Source organism: Patiria miniata, unplaced genomic scaffold (assembly GCF_015706575.1).
Source record: "Patiria miniata isolate m_02_andy unplaced genomic scaffold, ASM1570657v1 HiC_scaffold_21, whole genome shotgun sequence".
In the NCBI taxonomy this organism is placed as follows: Eukaryota; Metazoa; Echinodermata; class Asteroidea; order Valvatida; family Asterinidae; genus Patiria; species Patiria miniata.
In genome coordinates, this window is record NW_024037060.1 from 8161429 (window position 1) to 8180416 (window position 18988).

General features: G+C 41.3%; 1 protein-coding gene across 2 annotated transcripts in view; it reads right to left on the bottom strand.

The window, feature by feature from the left end:
- LOC119729609 overlaps positions 1–18622 on the bottom strand; it is a 30126-nt gene extending 11504 nt beyond the window's left edge. Inside the window, exons 1-16 of one of the 2 annotated variants that reach the window (XM_038202244.1) lie at positions 18310–18622; positions 11753–11998; positions 10007–10184; positions 9229–9356; positions 8518–8772; positions 7570–7695; positions 6812–6934; positions 6223–6339; positions 5458–5703; positions 4683–4860; positions 4429–4556; positions 2871–3125; positions 1769–2017; positions 1184–1414; positions 559–675; positions 62–189 (exon numbers count right to left, since the gene is read on the bottom strand). In XM_038202244.1, coding sequence (XP_038058172.1) covers positions 62–189; positions 559–675; positions 1184–1414; positions 1769–2017; positions 2871–3125; positions 4429–4556; positions 4683–4860; positions 5458–5703; positions 6223–6339; positions 6812–6934; positions 7570–7695; positions 8518–8772; positions 9229–9356; positions 10007–10184; positions 11753–11998; positions 18310–18406 — 2802 coding nt within the window. In that variant the 5' untranslated portion in view covers positions 18407–18622. Of the gene's footprint in view, positions 1–61; positions 190–558; positions 676–1183; positions 1415–1768; positions 2018–2870; positions 3126–4428; positions 4557–4682; positions 4861–5457; positions 5704–6222; positions 6340–6811; positions 6935–7569; positions 7696–8517; positions 8773–9228; positions 9357–10006; positions 10185–11752; positions 11999–12654; positions 12702–18309 lie in introns of those variants that run through there. The other variant, XM_038202245.1, reaches the window with a different exon arrangement.
- Between the last annotated feature and the right edge of the window lie 366 nt (positions 18623–18988).

An 18988-nucleotide genomic window follows, 5' to 3' on the forward strand; every position in this document is an offset into this window, starting at 1 on the left:
GTTCAATTCCAGCTCCAGTAAATTCTATTTATATTCTAAATGGCTGAACTTCAAAGCTTACATCAGTGGCGTCTTCCAGAGTTACTTCATTCCTTTCTTCTCCGCAACTTTGAGGTACATGGTTTCCCCATTGAAAATAGTCCGGCGGAGCTAAAACGGAGCAGTTGCGAACAGCTAACGGATCCCCAGCTGTATGCAAAATTAACCAACATATTATCAAAAGCGTGATACTTTTTAATGTAATGAAAGAGGAAAATCCTGTTTACTAGATTTTAACCTTCAAACTCTAGAATAGCAAATAAAACCAGTTCTGTTAAAATACAGGGTGAGTTAAAAAAAACCACCGAAACCCAAATGTTGGGACCATTGTTTTACAGAAGTTCTGCATGTAGCACATTCAAAACCTCAGATATGAAAGCTCAGTTTATAAGCTTTCTTTGAGTACAAGAATCATTCAAATCACTCATGTACTTTTCAAGTTACGGAATTTTAAACACAGCCACTGTTTTAAAGTTATCATATTATCATTTTTAGCTTCACAATTGATTGTCGTCTCACCTTTTGATGTCATGAGCGGGCATCTCTCGAAGGACTCTGCTGTTCTGCCTCTTCTTGTTGCAAGCCACATCAACCGACCATGAAGAGCATCATTCGTGGTGCTGGCTGGACAAAAACCTTAAATGACAAGAAAATATGTAAATATAAATGAGCAAGGAAATATTGCTGTTTTATTATCTTTTCGAGTCTTTTCCTATTTCCTTTCTGTGTGGACTTATCTCGCAACCACAAGAATAGAGGTCATTATTGAGGTCATATGCAAATTGCAGGCACACACGTTTCTGCTTCAACCAATTCGCTCGATTCACAATACAGTGCGCGCCCCAACGTTTATCCCTAAAAAGGTCCATTACCGGCTCGTGGGTCGACATCGGTAACTACGCGAAAAAGTTTCCGCCGTTACCGCACTTTGAAGATGGCAGACACAGCGAGTCGCAGATTGATCTGAGTCGACGAAACTGAAGAAATATTTGAATGATCGTGGCGTCCCATGTTGTGACAAGAAGGGGGAACTGCAAGATTTGGTTGTGAAAGCATGTTATATGGGCAAGGTACGATGTTTAAAAAATATAATAAAAAAAAATTTAACAGTACCCTAATAAAAACAAACAAAAATCTCACTCACCGATAACCTGAACCGAGAACAAGCAATTCAGATTCAGGCCATACTCAAACTGCTGCCGGTAGTTGACAACATGGCTACCTATCTGGAGTTCAACGCCAGGACTGAGGCTTGAGGTGAAGTTGGTTGGTCCGTCCCATCCAGTTACAACCGGTTCCATCCAGTTCACACTGGTTCTGGTGGAACCTGGCTTCGCATCGACTGTGAAATTTGCTGGGCACACTAGATCCACCGCTAAATAGGCAGTTTGAATTTAAAAAGATGCAAGTTAGCAAATAGTGAAGCACCCAAAACTGCACTGCCTACTTATACATTGATGTGTCCGTAACCGCCCGAGAGGCGAGAGCACGGTTTTATGAATTGACTGGCTGTTGGGGACCGTTGAAAGTGACGCTGGGAAGCGCCCACGACACATTGGCAACAGACATGCCAGGATTGGTGACAGTTGTGACATTGGATGGACAGTCAAGGCCAACCCCTAAATACAGAGTATCACAAGAAAAAAATGTACTGCTTCACCGCTAGCTCAAAAAAGAAATGATACCCGAATAATTGATAATTGTAAAAAGTTTAAAAAATAAATCGTACCAGTCACCGTCACAGTAAAGTTACAACTAGCAGCGTTGCCGGCTTGGTCGGTCACTGTGTATGTTACCATGGTAACCCCTCCGACTGAGAACATGTCACCGGGTTGATGAGTGGAGCTCCATAGCAATGGTGTACTGGGATCGGAGGCTCTCAAGTCGGGCCACGACACGGGGACAGACCTCTGGTTGTTGTCAGCAAGACGAAGTATGTTGCTCGGGCAACCGGTGGTGAAAGTAGGAGGAAGATTGTCTGAAAAACCAAACAAACAACAAAAAGAACATACCGTTTTAGATTTTGAAAGGATCAAATGTCAGGCCCTGCTTAATATTAAAAAAAATATATATACAATCTAATAATTACTTGATCCATGTCTCTTTTCCAATACAAACAAAATCCACTATGAATACAGTTCGCAGTGTCCCCCATGCTGGCAAACCATTTGTTGGCAAATATTGGCTGAAAGTATAAAAAATCAAAACTAGAACGGCGAAGCTGCCATAATGGTTTTCAAAATTGTTGAGGGCAGAGGGCCAATGTGCTGTTCTGATATCAGCTGCCGTGAGGTCTGATGAACGGGGGTATTACAGTGCTTTGAGATTGTTGATATGATGGAAAGCGCTAAAAGCATTACAATTAGTGGTAAGTAGCCAATTGACCTATCGCAGTAGAATCGCGTTAGAATCGTGTCAACGCAGCTTGTGAAATATTGTCCAATTACATGATATAAAAATGGACGCGGAACACGCAAAATTTGAGACAAACAAAAGTTAGTGTACAAAAATTCCATAGGGTTGTCAAAGGGGCGTGGCTAACTTGCAAACGGCAATAGGTCAATACAATAATAAGCTTAATTTATAGATTCTTACCTTTTTGTTTTCAAAGTTTTTTCGAAAGTAGGGACTAACTGGTATTTCATACTTCCTTTTTTTCCATAATTGTTTTTGTGTAATGTAATCCTGAAGTGTTTTATATGTATACTGTTTTTATGTGCACACTGGGAAAACGAATTTCACTTTAAAATATTGAATTGAATTGAACTGAATTGAATTGAATTACAGTGTAGCACTACTAAAAACATGCGGTAATTAAAAGGTTCAATTACCTTTAAATATGTGAATCCCTCCAGGTCGTCCAAAGCTTTGCGAGCCGTGATTCCCCATCAGCCGTCCCGAAGCCTCAACACGCAAAATGCTGGATGATGTCCAGTCAGACCAGTAAATGAAGTCATAGTAGACAAAGAGATCAAATGGATGAATGCCGAGACTGGTGAGGTCGACAAGAACAGTCCGACCCTGGCCTAAGAGATCCGAGTACTCGATGCGGTCGAAACCAGCTTCACACCAGTACATCCTTCCCCCTGAAGAACGACAGGACATTTTAAGGTACATGTAATATGTTCACTTTTGGGCAGAGATGCCACAGGGTCTGCTTCCTTGAAAAAACAGAACTGGGTCTGCTTGAAAAAAAAACGGAAGAGCTGCTTGAAAAAACGGAACTTTTGTTTTTGTGAAAAAGCCACTCCGACACAAAGTCCCCATTGTCATCTTTCTCTTGTAGCCAAGCCCAGTTCCATTTATTTTTGCTTCTATGGTCTTTAAGCTGTCGGTTCGTTCAATCACTTTTGACTTTTGCCATAGTCCTATTATTTATCCTACCTACCCGAATTTCCAACGTAATATTTGACACGAAACGTGCATGATTCCACAACGCCACCGGTGTACATGACCTTTGCACTATATGCGATGTGCGCGTCGAAAACATAGTTGGTACCTGGCGTTTTTTGTATTCACATATATCACTGCGATCGGAAACCACCGATAGCTGAAATGATAGACTTGATTTCCAGGCTGAACGCTACGTGTGCTGAGCACATAACACACCCACACGCATTGAAGCACGCGCAAGGCGTTATTGTATACTGCGAGCAAGTACATTGGCCGCCTGTATCGCATGCAGGCTCGGCAACAACAAAGACTTGTTTTAAAGACTACTTCAACAAACAACGTTGTGCCATGCGTGCACCTAAATGTACTAAACTCAAGAGCGCTTTTATTAACAAGGTAAAAATCAACGTATTTCCACAGTTTTTCTCCTCTTTTTCCAGTGTATTTTGACGGCTGAAAAAAAAAACACGGATTTTTGTGCAATTTAAAAAAAACACGAAATTCCAGCTAAAACAAGAAAAGTGGCATCTCTGTTTGGGGAAGGGAAAAGGCAATGCTTTCTGTGTTGACAAGTACCACATCTTGGGAAAAAAATGACGCCATTTTCAATTCCACATTTATTAAAAATCACAAGTTCTTTTCATGCATATCATGGGGAACCCAATCCTTTACAATCAACAACCTTGCAGGAACCAAACATTTTTATGGTAAAATTTACATTTTTTAACAGCAACAAACTTGAAAGTGCCTGATGTTAAGCTTCCCCTTTCTTTATTCTGGCAAAACCATCCAACTCATGTGAGTTCTCAAAATTCTGGAAGGCCAACATTGTTTTCATTTACATAACAAGTTAGGAAAAAGATTTTCACAGGGTCATGGACCTATCGGGCAATAATTGTGGCAATCTGTAGTATTCTCAGGGTGTGTGTCATTGAAAATATGTCCCATTATGCCCCATGGAACCATTCAAGAAGGAAAACATGCACAAAGATTTACCTTCCAGATCAAGGGATATACCATTCGGCCACATTAAGTTCGTATCGATGAGTACGCGACGACCTGAGCCCTCTGTGCCAGATCGTTCAATCTTTGGTGCAGTACCCCAGTCAGTCCAGTACAAATTACTGTAAGAGAAGAATGAAGTGGGAGTCAGGGAATCAGTCACCCCCACCTCAACATAAACCAAATAATTTGGCCCCAGTGGCAAAATCTGAACTGGTCCAATGGTATGGTGAGCCTCACGTATGTACCTGTTAGCAGGGTCGACTACAATTCCCCTTGGTTGTATATCTCCGAGGGAAGCATTTGTCAAGTTGAGAACCACTGATCGTTCCCGACCATCCAAAGTAGCTCTCTCGATCAGATCACTGCCAGTATCTGTCCAATACATCACACGATTCTCAACATCAACAGTCAAACCATCTGGAGCTAAAAGGAAATGGCAAGAAAACTCTCAAAAATTGATAAAAAACAAGACCAGGCAAACCTTGTAAAGCTGGTTCCAGAATACTCAAAATTGTAGCTGCATGTATATAATAATACGCAAGTTCGGGGCGGTTTCGGGCACAAAAGGATCGCAGTATAGGGACAACTTCTCATGGTAATCAATCACTACATCCAGCAACTGTCTGCGTCCTACGAACCGCCAAAGCCAGGTATATGTCCGCCTAGCTTCATTGAATCAGAATAGCTAACACGGTCTTTCCACACATTCCCTCTACACATTGAGCCGGATAGGGTAAATCCTATACAATAGCACTGCCCAGGTCCAAAGTTACGGCAATGAGCCAGTCAGTCGGTCAGTCAATCGGGGAGTCGGGGAGTTGGGGGGGGGGGGGGAGTCAGCCAGTCAGTCTGTCTGGGAGTCAGTCGGGGAGTTGGGGGGGGGGGGGAGAGTCAGCCAGTCAGTCTGTAGGGGAGTCAGTCGGGGAGGGAGGGGGGGGGGGGGAGTCAGTCAGTCAAAGGGGACAATAGGGTGGCCCTCTGGGAGGAGCAAAAACAAACCATGACATAAAATTGGCTTACTCTGTAGATCCGTGAAGAGAACTTCCACTCCACTCCCGTCCAAAAAGGCACGGCTTAAAGTCGACAAGGCGACATCGGTCCAAAACACCATGCGCTCTACTGGGTCGTAGCCAATGGCGACTGGTCGACTTATGTTGCTATGGCTACCATTTAAACCCGGGATGAGAGTGAAATTGAAGGTGTCTGTGGGCGCGACATAAATCCCTGGAGGATTCAGATCGGTCACAAATACCAAGTCATAAGGATCTAAATGGAAATGAAGGGTAAATAGGAAAAGATTAATTACTTAATTTGTGTGACTATATTCCAATTTCTACGATATCAGTCTAAAAACTCAGTCAGACTCAGTAAAACAAAAATATGGGTATGATTCCCCGTAACCCTTTTAGAGCAAGTTTAAGTGCAGTCATAATTAGTTTCCTTCCCCCCTGGCAGATTTCTGAAGCTAAAAACGCTCCTATCAAAGTTGACCGAAGAGTTCAACAAAAACAAAAGTATAACGCACATATCAACCAAACAAGTTCTCGCGGAGTAATGAAATATTATTACCCCTGCTGAGAAGGCCCATGGAAGCATTCCAAAGACCACCTCAGCTCCCAAAGCAGTACACAGCTCAATGGTAACATGTAGGCACCACTGGTATGGCTAAATGTAATACACAAACAGCCCTCACAGGTACCCATTTACTCCTGGGCAGGGACAAGCAATGAGTTACAAAGTGTGTTGCCTAAGCACACTCGCATGAGGCCGAGGCGCTATACTTACGGCTCTGCGATTCACAGAATATTCCGATGAATCCAAGGGGACAAGCACAAGTAAACCCAGCTGACGAACCAAGACAACTTCCTCCATTCCAACAGGGGTTACTTGTGCAGGGATCATCTAAGAAAAGGAAGACATGAATATTCATAATTATATCATAATGATATAAAATGATGATATGTCTTTAAAGCGTAAGCCTCAGAAAAAAAATACATATACATCTGCTTCCGATTACATGCCATTTCAACATAGGGATATTAGTAGGTGAAAAAAAACCTTTTCATGCCGACTAGATGTAGCTGAGGTTTATTTGCGCACACCAAATACATCGTTTTCAGCCCAAAACAATTTTATTTGTGAATTAAAAAAAAGGTTGCTTTAGAAATTATTTAAAGCTGATGATGTTTTATCGAAATGCAGAATTTCAATTCGTGCCTGCATTCAAATCACAACAGCGTGAGGAAAATATCAATTTATAAAAAACAACCATATTTCTTGGTTAACATTCAAAAACAGCAGAGACACTACACATGCAGTACCATGGGAGTTGCCCCAATTCGAACGGGCCTTGACATCTATTTTGTGTACGTACCAAATACTTCACAGTTGGCCCCAAGGTATCTTTCAGGACACCCGCAGAAATACGCATTGTCTTTACTTGAAGACAAGAAACACGATCCTCCATTAGAGCAAAGTACGCCACTGCATGGATTAGCTGTGTGGTACAACGCAATAAACAGAAAATTACAAGTAGAACATAACAGGGTCTACTGAAACATTAATTTTATTCTACATTTTTGTGATTTGCATGAGGTGATTTTGCCTTTCAAAAGCCAGGGCCTTTTCCATACCAGGTTTTGTTGTTTATCTTTTACTCTACCCACTGGAACATTATCTGGTTTACCTCAAGGCAGTTTGCTAAACCACAAGTGACCAGTCCAGGCCATCCTCTCTGGACACACACAGAGCCCACATATGTACATGTATAGCCCCATAATTCAGGATTTCCAGTTTTTGTGCACCAATTTAAACGACCAAAAAAAGGAAGGTTACACTAGATAATATATTTATTGAAAATATGTGTGCGTTGGGAAAGGTTAAGGCAATCAATACTACCGTTTTTAAATTTCCAATTTAAATTTCAACATTATTTCTCACTGTTCCATAATGACTGATTAATCCACAATTATAACTATGTTTCTGATTATATTTCAACTCATTTTACTGTCTAGAATACCAAGCACATTTTTCTCTTTTTCATAAATCTGTCTTGGCAATCAAATAAAGTGAAATCTAATAACTACATTAAGTACATCGTTTATCACAGAATGAAATGAACTTGAAACTTACCCAGTTGGCAGTTATTTCCCGCCAAGCCATCTTTGCAGATGCACTGGTAGTGGTCATGGAACTGACGGCAACGTTCGCCTGCCCTGCAAGGCATGTTGTCTACGCAATTGTGATTTGCAAAAGTGTCTACAAAACAAGGAATATTTTCAGAAATATTAAACATTGGGCACCTAATTTGGTGACGGTATGTTTAGCAGAAAAAGTAATGTACAATAAAAGTCACTCTAGGTATATTGTACATGACATGCATGAGAAGATTTTCTCTTTTAAACGCCTGGGCTCTTTTTATACCAGGATTTGGGATGTTTGTCGTTGACTGAGCCCAATGTAACATTATCTGGTGAATCCCTTACCTTTGAGGTCAGTATCCAGTTGATAACTGGCTGTGATTCCATTGATAAGGTTCAACAGGGATACTGGCCAGAGCGGGATTCGAACCTGGAACACTGTACCAATTTACAGTTTCATTCTGAAAATTCTATAAGGTACGAGCCCAGCCTGTAAGATTGTGGCGTGTCTGTATGTGTGTGTCCCTGGGAAAGACACTTTGCCACAACAGAATATAGTTCTGCACCTAAAAACTTGGTACATCTAACTTGATAATCCCCACAGAGCTGAGACAGTGAAGCTAGTGTTTTGTGGGCCCAGGGAGAAGGGGTTATCATAACTTAACCCTAACCCCCAATTATTTTCTCAGGACTACCCTGCTAAATCCAACAGAGTCCACCAGAATCCAACTGTGCCTCATTTTCAATTGTCTGCTAGATCCAATAGAGTCCAACTTGGCGTTATAATGCGGTTCAGTTGCCTGCGAATCCAAAATTTTGCATCAGGAACACAAGGGGTTTACTGCTCAATCCAACAGACTGTTGGATTCAGCAGGATTAGGGTTTTAATGTGCTTTAAATCACTAACTATATTATTACAATTAATTATGTTGATACTTACCCAAGTGAATGTGTAGTCCTAATGGTTTTGTTAAGTCGCTTGATGAAACCAATGAAACCCCTATAGGTTCTAATGTAATCTTGATGATTGTTTCATAATTGAAGTCTGTCCAGTACAAACTCCCTCGGTATAATGCAATGTCAAAGGGATTGATGTTATCTGATGAAAAGGAAGCAATGGAGATGCGGTTTTGGCCCAGAAAGTCAGTGGATTCGATGAGGTCTAAGCCAGCATCACACCAATACATTCTTCCACCTGAAAAACGATAAAAAATATTCCACATTTGGAACTTGCACAACTGTAGTAAAAAGTAAGTAAAGTCTGTCAAGCCAATGTGGCCTATCAGGCCAGCGTTTATAAACGACTGAGAATATTTCTACTCCCCCTGGATGGGATGCTAGTCCATCGCAGGTTACTCCTCGGCTAAAGCCGGTACCCATTTATACTCCTGGGTGGAGAGGGGCAAATGGGGGTGAAGTGGCTTGCCCAAGGACAACATATGACAAGCAGCTGGATTTGAACCCCTGACCCTCTGATCATGAGTCACGAACCCTAACCACTAGGCCACACTCCCCCACAGGGAGTAGTGAAAAGCATTATATTTCAACGTTTAACACAATTTGCTGGGTTTTTTTTTAAACCATACTGTGCTATTGGCAGTTTTGTGTGCATAAATGTTAAAGTAAATGCACATTATATTTGTGTATGTACCTGGTACGTCCAATATAATGCTATTTGGAGACAAAAGTCCAGAATTAACCAGCGTCATTCGGGAGGTTCCATTGGTGTTTCCGCGTTCAATCTTTGGTGAGGAACCCCAATCCGTCCAGAAGAGCAGCCTTTCAAAAATAATAGAAATGCAGGCAGTTGACTTACTTAGAGGAAATTTGATGGATGCAAGATTGTGCAAGAGGGTTTATTATAAACAACATGTACATAGTCCCTTCATTTTGTGCTCTTAGTAAATGCACAAAGTTTGAATTCACCATAATCAGGAAGCTTCATAGTCTGAGGTTCAGCATGTTCAGACAGTCACGTGTGCAGAGCCATGGTACGAAAGTCTGGCATATCCTAGCATCCACATTTTATGCGACCCCCGGCACCAGCCAATTGGAGTTTAGAAACCATGACGTCATTTCGATCAGAAATGTGGACTAAGCTGTTGATTGGTCAATTTGGATGCCACGGTTTTGTATTACATGTACAAGGTAGACCCTAGAAGGCGCACGCTTAAATGTAATTACTCAGAATCTTGATGGCAAGATGCAATCTTGTTTTGTGTAATTAATCGCCAAATCTGCATGAATAACATATACGCTTGTCTGCAAGCAACTATTCCATTGACTTGAAGCTTCCTGGCAAAAAATCAGTTGTGTGGGACTCAAAATCCACGACCTCATGATGTTGGGATGATAGTGATATCTTTTGGTATTTAATTTTTATGGAGCGTTTGAGTCAAAGGAGAAAACAATTATGGATCATCCTTTACCCGTTCGTGACCTCTACAACAATTGCCCTGGGTTCCACGGCTCCGACGGACGAATTTGTCAAATTGAAAACCACGGATCTTTCTTGCCCATCCAACGTAGCACTCTCAATGAGATCACTGCCGGTATCGGTCCAATACATCACACGATTCTCCACGTCAAGAGCTAATCCTTCAGGTTCTGATGAAAAACAAGATAAAATCAAGGCCTTTTTAAATTTAATATGGAAAAAACCAGTCCGATTTCCATCTTCCAATAACTAAAATGAAATACATTACGTCCTGGAAAACGCCAAATTGGGCTACAAAACACATTTTGAACGAAATGATGTTAATCGGAAAGAACATTTAAAAGTAGGATATAAGGCAAAGTAAAAAAAAAGAAAAAAGTTTCTCGTCCCCATCCGCTTCCTTTTTGGAGGCCGCCTGGATTTTTTTTATTATTTTTTACTTTTGAAAAATGCAGTGAAAACATTGCAAAAGTCCACAAATTCATCGGAAAATAAATACTTGCGAAATATGTGGGTCGAAGTTTCCAGTGTAGACTCTGTCGGTCACTTTGTACACCACATAATATCGACGTGTGATCGCTACCCCTTCGACAGTGCGAGCATGGCGAGTTTGCAACAAAACTCACCCACTTGGTTCCCAGACCAAAAGATTCTGACTATTCCTGATGAATCTACGCGCCCATGGAGTCGAGGCTGAGACGTGAGCATCAGGAATAATTTTCAGGTCTAGGGAACCAGACTACGTACATGTATGACTATTGATAGTTTTAGACTACAGTCGTTTGAAAATTCAACCGGAATCTGTCTGCCTTACTGTATGCGGTAAATGCTGACTTCAAAGCCAGAATGCAACCGGTATGAGACAAGCTCACGCTGGAGCATGTGTTTAAAGAATTCGCTCACGACTTTTGGCGGTTAAAGCAAATGCATCTAAAACTGTTCTTGGTAGACCAATACAACTCTAAAAGACACTGTAAATATGTTCAGTTCTCTTGTCCAACTTGTCTTTCATTTTAAAAGTGTCTTTGAACAGTGGAAACACCAACGGTTGCAGGACATTTTAAAATGGTGGCCATCTCGAAAAAAAATAAAAAATAAAAAATAAAATGCCCCTCTTCCTCCTATTTTTCAAAAACCCAGACGAGAAACTTTTTTTTTTTACTCGGCCTAAACATCCACACAACTATCCTTTAAAACTGGGCGTTTTTGTGTTATCCATTTGTTATTCGTGCGAGAACGAATTTCGGTGTCCATTTTTGCGAACCCCAAAACTCAGGCTGTTCAGTGCTACATGTAGTTGTGATTCCAGCCGTAAAGTGTTCGCCTTCTACGGACGTGTAAGAAACCACATTTGTGCGTTGGTGCTGTGTTATGTATGTGACACAAACAACGTGTATCATACATTAAATGAAAACGACAGGAAAAGTAGGCATACAATGAACTTGGATGTGTCCAATGTAAACAACCGCGTATATTTTTTTGGCTTTTCTCAGGAACAGAAAGACATTTAAGGTTAGTTTCCTTTCAACTAGATCTTTTAAATAGTGTAAGTAAACAATCCAAAACATGAACTTTTTTGGAATTTCGGGCCATAATGCCCCTTTCATACCAACTTTACCTTATTACATAGCGCAAATAATTCAAGAAAAACACATTAACATCGACGAACCAACTGGAATAATTTTTTTTTAAATTTGAGTCCTCCATATATAAATAATCATAATGGAAAGTAACTCACGACTAAGATCTCTCAAGAGAACTACCGAGCCTGTCCCATCCACAAAGGCACGAGTGATGCTTGAACGCTGCACATCCGTCCAGTACACCATGCCGTCCACAGGGTCATAGTCAATGGCAACTGGGCGAAGAACGTGTTCATGATCATCAAAGCCGGGGATGAGGGTGAAATTGAAGGTGTCGGCCGGAGCGACGAAAATAGATGGAGGATTTTCCAGGTTGGTTACAAAAACCAGATCGTAGCCACCTGCAAATATATGGCAATCAAAAAACATTCATTAACACATGGTTTACATTATGGCAATCGTGTATCTACGGGCCCGGCTCTATTTTAGTGAGGGAATAAAATCTACTTTAGTTTTAAATTATTTGAGTTACCAAACATGCCAAACTAGTAGTAGTAGTTGGCGACATTAAGAACATACACAGCTAGGTATGTCACAAATAAAGGGCAAGGTTTTGAATTTTTGAGGGAAATCTGGGGTTAAAATGACGATGACAACGACAAAACGCAACACGAAAAAAAGATGGCGATCACCACGCGATGTACCGAGAGCACGCAATTTGCGCTACACGGCACCACCGTACCACTACCAACCAACCAACCGGCCTGCTCATTAACATGGGATATGGTAACGTTAAACCGCATAGGAAAATCGTAATTTCTACCCCAAGAAACTGTTCAAAAATTACCAAAATGGGAGTAATTGCAGAATACCCCGCCACTCGGAAATACACCCCTAAAATCACTGGCTTCGAGGTTGGAATCACTGCAAAAGAAACAATTCAAGTCTATTGCCAGCTACGCCATGTACGCGGACACTGAGTGGGGGTCCATTATTTGGGAACGAAGCAACACAAAATGAATGGGAGTTGCTGAAAAAAATTTAAGTCCAAACCAACCACCCTGTTGGCGGCTACGAGGCTACGGAGTGGGAGTCCCCTTGAATATGCTTGAGAACGAAGCAACACAAAAGGAATGGGAGTTGCTGAAAAAATTCTAAGTCCAAACCAACTACCCTGTTGGCGGCTACGCGGTCACGAAGTGGGAGTGCAATGGAGCATGACGCATAGTACATTCAAGTAGCGCTGAGAATGTTTATTGAGGTCAATCAACCGTGACCTCGTACATGTCGTAGCCGGCTACGAGGTGGATAGATCGGGTGGCGGGGTATTCTGCAATTGTGCCACATGGGAGTAGTGCCACATGTTCTAAGACTAGAGGCGAGAAGGCTTCTAGACAAAACGTCTGGTCCATTATTCTCACGTGCTGATGCATGGAGGCTGCCATGTTTTATATACAGCGCCCTCTGTTGATAAAACGCGGCTTGCAAACAAGTCTCGAAAACTTTCCCTATGCTTTCCAAAATAGTTGTCGGTAGAGTCAAAAATGAAAAATGAAATAAAACAAAACAAAACACAAAAAGCAACTTTCCATTAGAAATTTCATGAAAAAAAGGGGTCGCATTTTTTTAAAGGTTGTAACTCAGGCGTGGTTCTAGGGGGGGGGGGGGGCTTTAGCCCCCCCCCCCAAAAAAAAAATTTAGTCTAGCCCCCTCATAATAAATTCCGTAAAAAGAAATTGCATTAGCAAAAAGAAGGATTGTGATGTACATGTGAACGGTCTCCCCCTAAAGAAATAGTCGTCACAAGGTAGCATTTGTAGTTAATATAACCGGTCTACATTTCAGCACGCCTCCCTGAAAAAAATGATGGATCCACCCTGCTAGCCCCCCCCCCCAAAATATTGGTTCTAGAGCCGCGCCTGTTGTAACTGCCTTGTTTCTCCATACAGTACAGTGTACTGTTGAATCAAATCAAAACTCCACAACATCGGCATCAGGAACAATGCTCTGAAATGGATTGACTCATTTCTCACTCAACGTCACCAGCAAGTTGTTTTGGAGGGCACTTCTTCAAACAAGTCGAAGGTCATTTCTGGGGTTCCACAGGGGACAGTGCTGGGTCCTCTCCTGTTTTTAGTATACATTAACGATCTGCCACAGAACATCAAATCGCATGTGAGACTCTCTGCAGATGACTGTGTCATGTACCGAGAAATAAAAACTGCAGCAGACCCTTGCATTCTTCAACAGGAACACACTTGAAAAATGGGGAAAAGATTGGCACATGTCATTCAATGCCTCCAAGTGTCACACCATGAAGATCACCCACAAGACGAACTCAGTCGACTCCAGTTATCACATGGGTAATGCCAAACTACTAGAGGTTAAACACCATCCCGACCTGGGGGTTGAACTCAGTAATGATCTCAAGTGGTCCACTCACATTGATCAGATCATCTCTAAAGCCAATCGTATGCTCGGGCTACTCAAGAGAAACATCCACCACTGCAACAGTAATACCAAGTCCATTGCGTATCAGACACTAGTCAGACCAAGGCTAGAATATTGTTCCGCCATTTGGGATCCTCATCATGCGTCGGATAAAAAGAAATTAGAAAGCATTCAACACAGAGCAGCTAGATTTGTTATGCAAGACTACAGCAGGGAGTCAAGCATCTCAGCAATGATGAATAAACTCAAATGGGACACTCTTCAAGATCGACGGACCAAAGTTCGATTAGTCACACTCTACAAAGAAACCCATGGGCTTACACCGAGTAATATGAAAGATTATCTGAACATCGTCAACTCATCAAGGGGGGTTTCTACTAGACAGACTGGACCTTTCTCATATAGAGTCATCACCACAAATAAGGACTGCTTTCGTTACTCAATGTACCCAAAGACCATCCTAGAATGGAATCAACTTCACCCAAACATCCGCTCTTCACCTGACATTAAGACTTTCAAACTGGCACTGGACAACATCAACACTCAAGACCTGCATGGCTTCCAAAACCCAATCAAGAATTTAGTTGCTGCGCACCTGATCGACCCTGACCAACGTACGTCGACAACCTTAGGTGTTTGTACGTTTATGGAACAGAAACAGAAACAGAAACAGAAACAGAAAAGTGGTAGCGCTCTTTTCACAACCTCGTCCCCAGGGTGTCGAGCAGGACGATGAGGAACAGGTGCCTGGATGAGCGTTACAATAGCGTTTGTTTTTGTATCGGTGTCTGGGGTAAAACAGAGTCAATTCGTCGCAGCGCGAGCACGGGCGTGTGTTACGAAAACACGATTTATTTAATTAAACTGTGACGATCTTATCGAGACAACACATGCAGTATCACATTTCAAATTAATATGAACAAATTGGAAAGGAAATTAGTATTTTCGAGAAGGCGTGGACGAATGATTGCGAAAACACGTACTGCACGTTGTGAATAATAACACCAAATACACGATAAAAATCCATTACTAGCCAATTGCGGTATCGAATCAGGATACTGGAAGAAAGTTTCCTATCCAGGGTTTACTATTGGAAGCGTGGGTGGAATAAAGTAAGCACTAGGGACGAGGTTGCTCTTTTCACATTTTCGCCATGGGCATGCAGAGCCTCGATCTGGTTTTTTTACACAATAAAATACAGCCGGTTCAGTGATTCCCGTGTCGGGGTTCAGATCACTGAACCGGCTATTTTTATTGTGTAAAGTTGCCAGATCGAGGCTCTGCATGCCCAATGGCGGAGTGTGAAAAGAGCGAATTAAAATTACTAGATTAACTGAGTTTGCATGTATGCTTTGGTAGTAACATGCTACTTCAACAATAGTTCATTGTTTTGAAGGGAGTGTTTTCAATTACAATTGTACTTTGCGGTATGATCAAAGCTCATTTCAAACTTCATAATGCCTCACGAATAAACTGCTCCGCGGTCCATAAGAAAACTTCGCCTATTTAGGGGCCGGAAGGAAATTTTCCCAATTTTTTCCAAGAAGGATGGGTGTTTTTATTGGGTTTTTCGCCTTTCCTCAGAGCAATGCTAACTGAATGTTGTCATTTCATGTTGGTGAGTGGAGGTCGTGCCATGATTTTGTAATATTTGATACAAGAATCTCGAAAGTTGACAGAAACCGTGAAAGACATGTAAGGAAAACCTTAAAAAAAACACGTTGCATTGAAACGACATATTGCATCCAATATTTTGCCATGACACAACAATCAGGTGTGCAAATGTTTTCATCGGATGACAGACCTACGAAGGCACGGGCATTTTTAGTAATAAGTGCCGCCAATTCGTAGTCACCAATCATGTCGCCATCCGACTAAACTGTTTCGTCGAAAACAATTTCAATGGCCCAGCTTCACACTTGAAAGCCCAGAATTAATTAGGCCCATCTGGAGCTAGTTGCGCAAGTCAGCAGAGTAGGCGTCAGCGCTGGCCTGGCGCGCAAGCAGAAACATTTACATAAAAATATTTCCTGCTCCAGGGACGTGACCAGTTTCATTGGTACCGAACGCTTTCCGGAAACCTTCGATTTCGTGTATAATAGGCCAACACCATTTTGTTATTGTGCTGTGTTTACCGAAGTATTCATTATCGTTTTCTGATCCTTGCCAGAAGTTTTCGTTCCAACTGTTATTGTGAAAGGTCTAGAATGGACTTCTTCCTTAATGGCCGGTGCGCGAATTATGTTTCCCAAACGACATCGTTATGGATAGTTATTGAGGCACTCTACTTTTATTATACGTACACGCAGGTATATAATGCCATGAATCACGCCTTGCTGTCGAGCACTCCGATGGCTCAGCTGGATAATGCCATGGTTTTGAAATCGGAGAGTGTGAGTTCAAAACCACATTTTCATTTCTTTTCTAATTTGCGGCTTTGGAGTATTTTTTTGAAAGGGAAATAAAGTCCTTTTGTTCTTTTTTTCTTCATGTTTTTAGCGAAGTAAAGTCCAAAACCTCATAGCGTTCACCCTATTTGCTTATGTCGTTTGGGGGGGAAAAAATCGCGGCCGGGGCACTTTTGGGTGTCGAAAAAGCATATTAATCAAACTTCAATAAGTAACGCAAAATATTGTTTACTCGACCACGGTATACTGAATAGTTATTGGTCGAAATACATGCTTAGTTTCAAACTTCTTCCGTCTATTTGTCACGAATGACACGATCGGAATAAAAAACTTTATACCTCAGACTGAAACGAAGTTAAGTAGTGAAAATTGACCAAGAAATCAATTTTAAACACTCCCCGATGGCCCGGTCTCTTTAACGATATAGTCTATTGCGACATAGTTTAACTAAAATTGGAACAGATTTAACAGCTTCAACAATAATGCTTATACAAGTAGTGCTCACTAGTGAAAGTTCAATCTTGATCAATATAAAATTCGCTTACAAAGGTGGAAGCCCACTTATAAAGGCATTACAAAGACCGACAACGAAAGCAAAATGAGACACACAAGATTCAAACTCCAACTGCAAAAGCCCGGTTTTAAAACCAAACCATTTGGATGGTTGGTTGAAGTGTTCAAACATGCATTAATTTGGGCAATAAAAAAGCGTATACCTTTAACTCAATTTAGAAACATTTGCATCTTTTTATATTTAGCTACTAAAATGACAAAAAACCAATTCGGTATTCCAAAATAGTCTGGTGCACGACAAGATTCGACGATTTTTTTTCCGGGATAACCGCGGCAGAATGCACCAAGGCTATGGAGGACGTGGTAACGAAATCGGCGGCATTCTTTGCAATTTTTCGTGCAATCGAAAAGAGTGAAACTTTCGTTCACACAAAAGTTTTGACACACAAGACACCCGAAATTAACCTTTCGCTGTCCAAAGGTTTTTATGTAAAATTTTATGCGTCAGAACACGATAACCTCTTCAAGTTTGCTGGTACTCCGCTATGCTTGTATATGAATACGAAGAATGTTTTATCCCGAAAGAAAAATCGGCAAATCTTGATGGAATACCGAAGTTACTTGCGAATTCCCACTTAGAAATTAAAGACTTGCTGAAACCTCGCCGGCCCCCTGGCCCAAAAATTGGAACCAAATGATTATACCTTTTAGACCAAATGCCAGAGACACATAGGCTTGCCTATTTTTGTGAACGTTTTTTCCAGAAGGGATAAAGTTAATCATTTTTTTTCGCATTCTTTCATCTTTTTTTCCTGATGATGCACAAAGTGCGACATTCATACGGAAACAAACTTTAGATTTTCTCAATGACATGTCTTTATGTAAGCCGACGGTAACACTAATGTATAAACACGTTTGGTTATCAATTTTATTGAAAATGGCCCCATCATTTTCCAGAAGTTCAAATACCCGACCCAGACCCCCAAAATTAAAGCATGTTGTGCTCATATTTCTCGCCTAATTTCACCCTTTAAAAAGATGTAAAATCTTCCATCTCCTGAAAAAAAAGGTTGCCTATATTATGTACTCTCATGTTACCAAGCAAAATCCCGTAGATATTTTCACATAGTGCGTGTTCTTCAAACCGTCTGGGTAAAATATATGATCCCTCTCTGTCCCGCCAGACTAAGCGGCAAAAATCACAAATGTCGATAAAGCCATATCTATCAAATAAATGTGGCATGGATATCAAAAGCTGTCAATACTGAGAACCTTGTAAAACGGGTCTGCATAAGGCTGGTTTTTTTTTGGGGGGGGGGGTTGACATAGGAGATGCTTACCTTCAGTTTGAGCTTTGACTGGAAACTTGGCAAATGAAACCAACAGAAAGGCGAACACCATCAACAGGTATGTGTTCACTCTTTTTCCGGCATCCATTCTAGATGCCGAACAAGCTAAACCAGACGTCGAACAATCTCACAGACTTTTCGTCAGTCACTTTTATCAGAGTGCAACTTTCTTACTTCCAAATCTACTAGATATGGTTCGTGCGCAGTCCGGACAGACGCCTACTCGAAGAGAAAACGTCTGTGCAGTCTTCGTCGCGAACAGGAAATAAAACAGTCCGCACCCTGGCTGTTTGTACTTGTACTTGGCCGTTGAAAATAAATGGTACGTCACATGAAATTGAATCAATAAGTGTTGATCAAGTGAACAAAAGCCATCCTGAAACTGGAATTACCAACATTCAAACAGGCCCCGGAAATTCACGCTTCAGTTGCTAACAAAAATGATATCTTTTTATAGATCTATAAAGACTCGTCTATCATCGCCCCCAGCCGATGAAAAGAAAATACGTCCCATAATAATATGTTTGCATGCTCCAGCGAAAATTGAGCGCCAAAGACTTAGCAGGGCACTTTGTCAACTCTAACAATTTTGTTTATTGTTGTAATTCCAAACCAGTACAAGCTGGTAAATTGGTATTGAACTTCCCTTAAGGCCCAGCTCAGCCCTGAT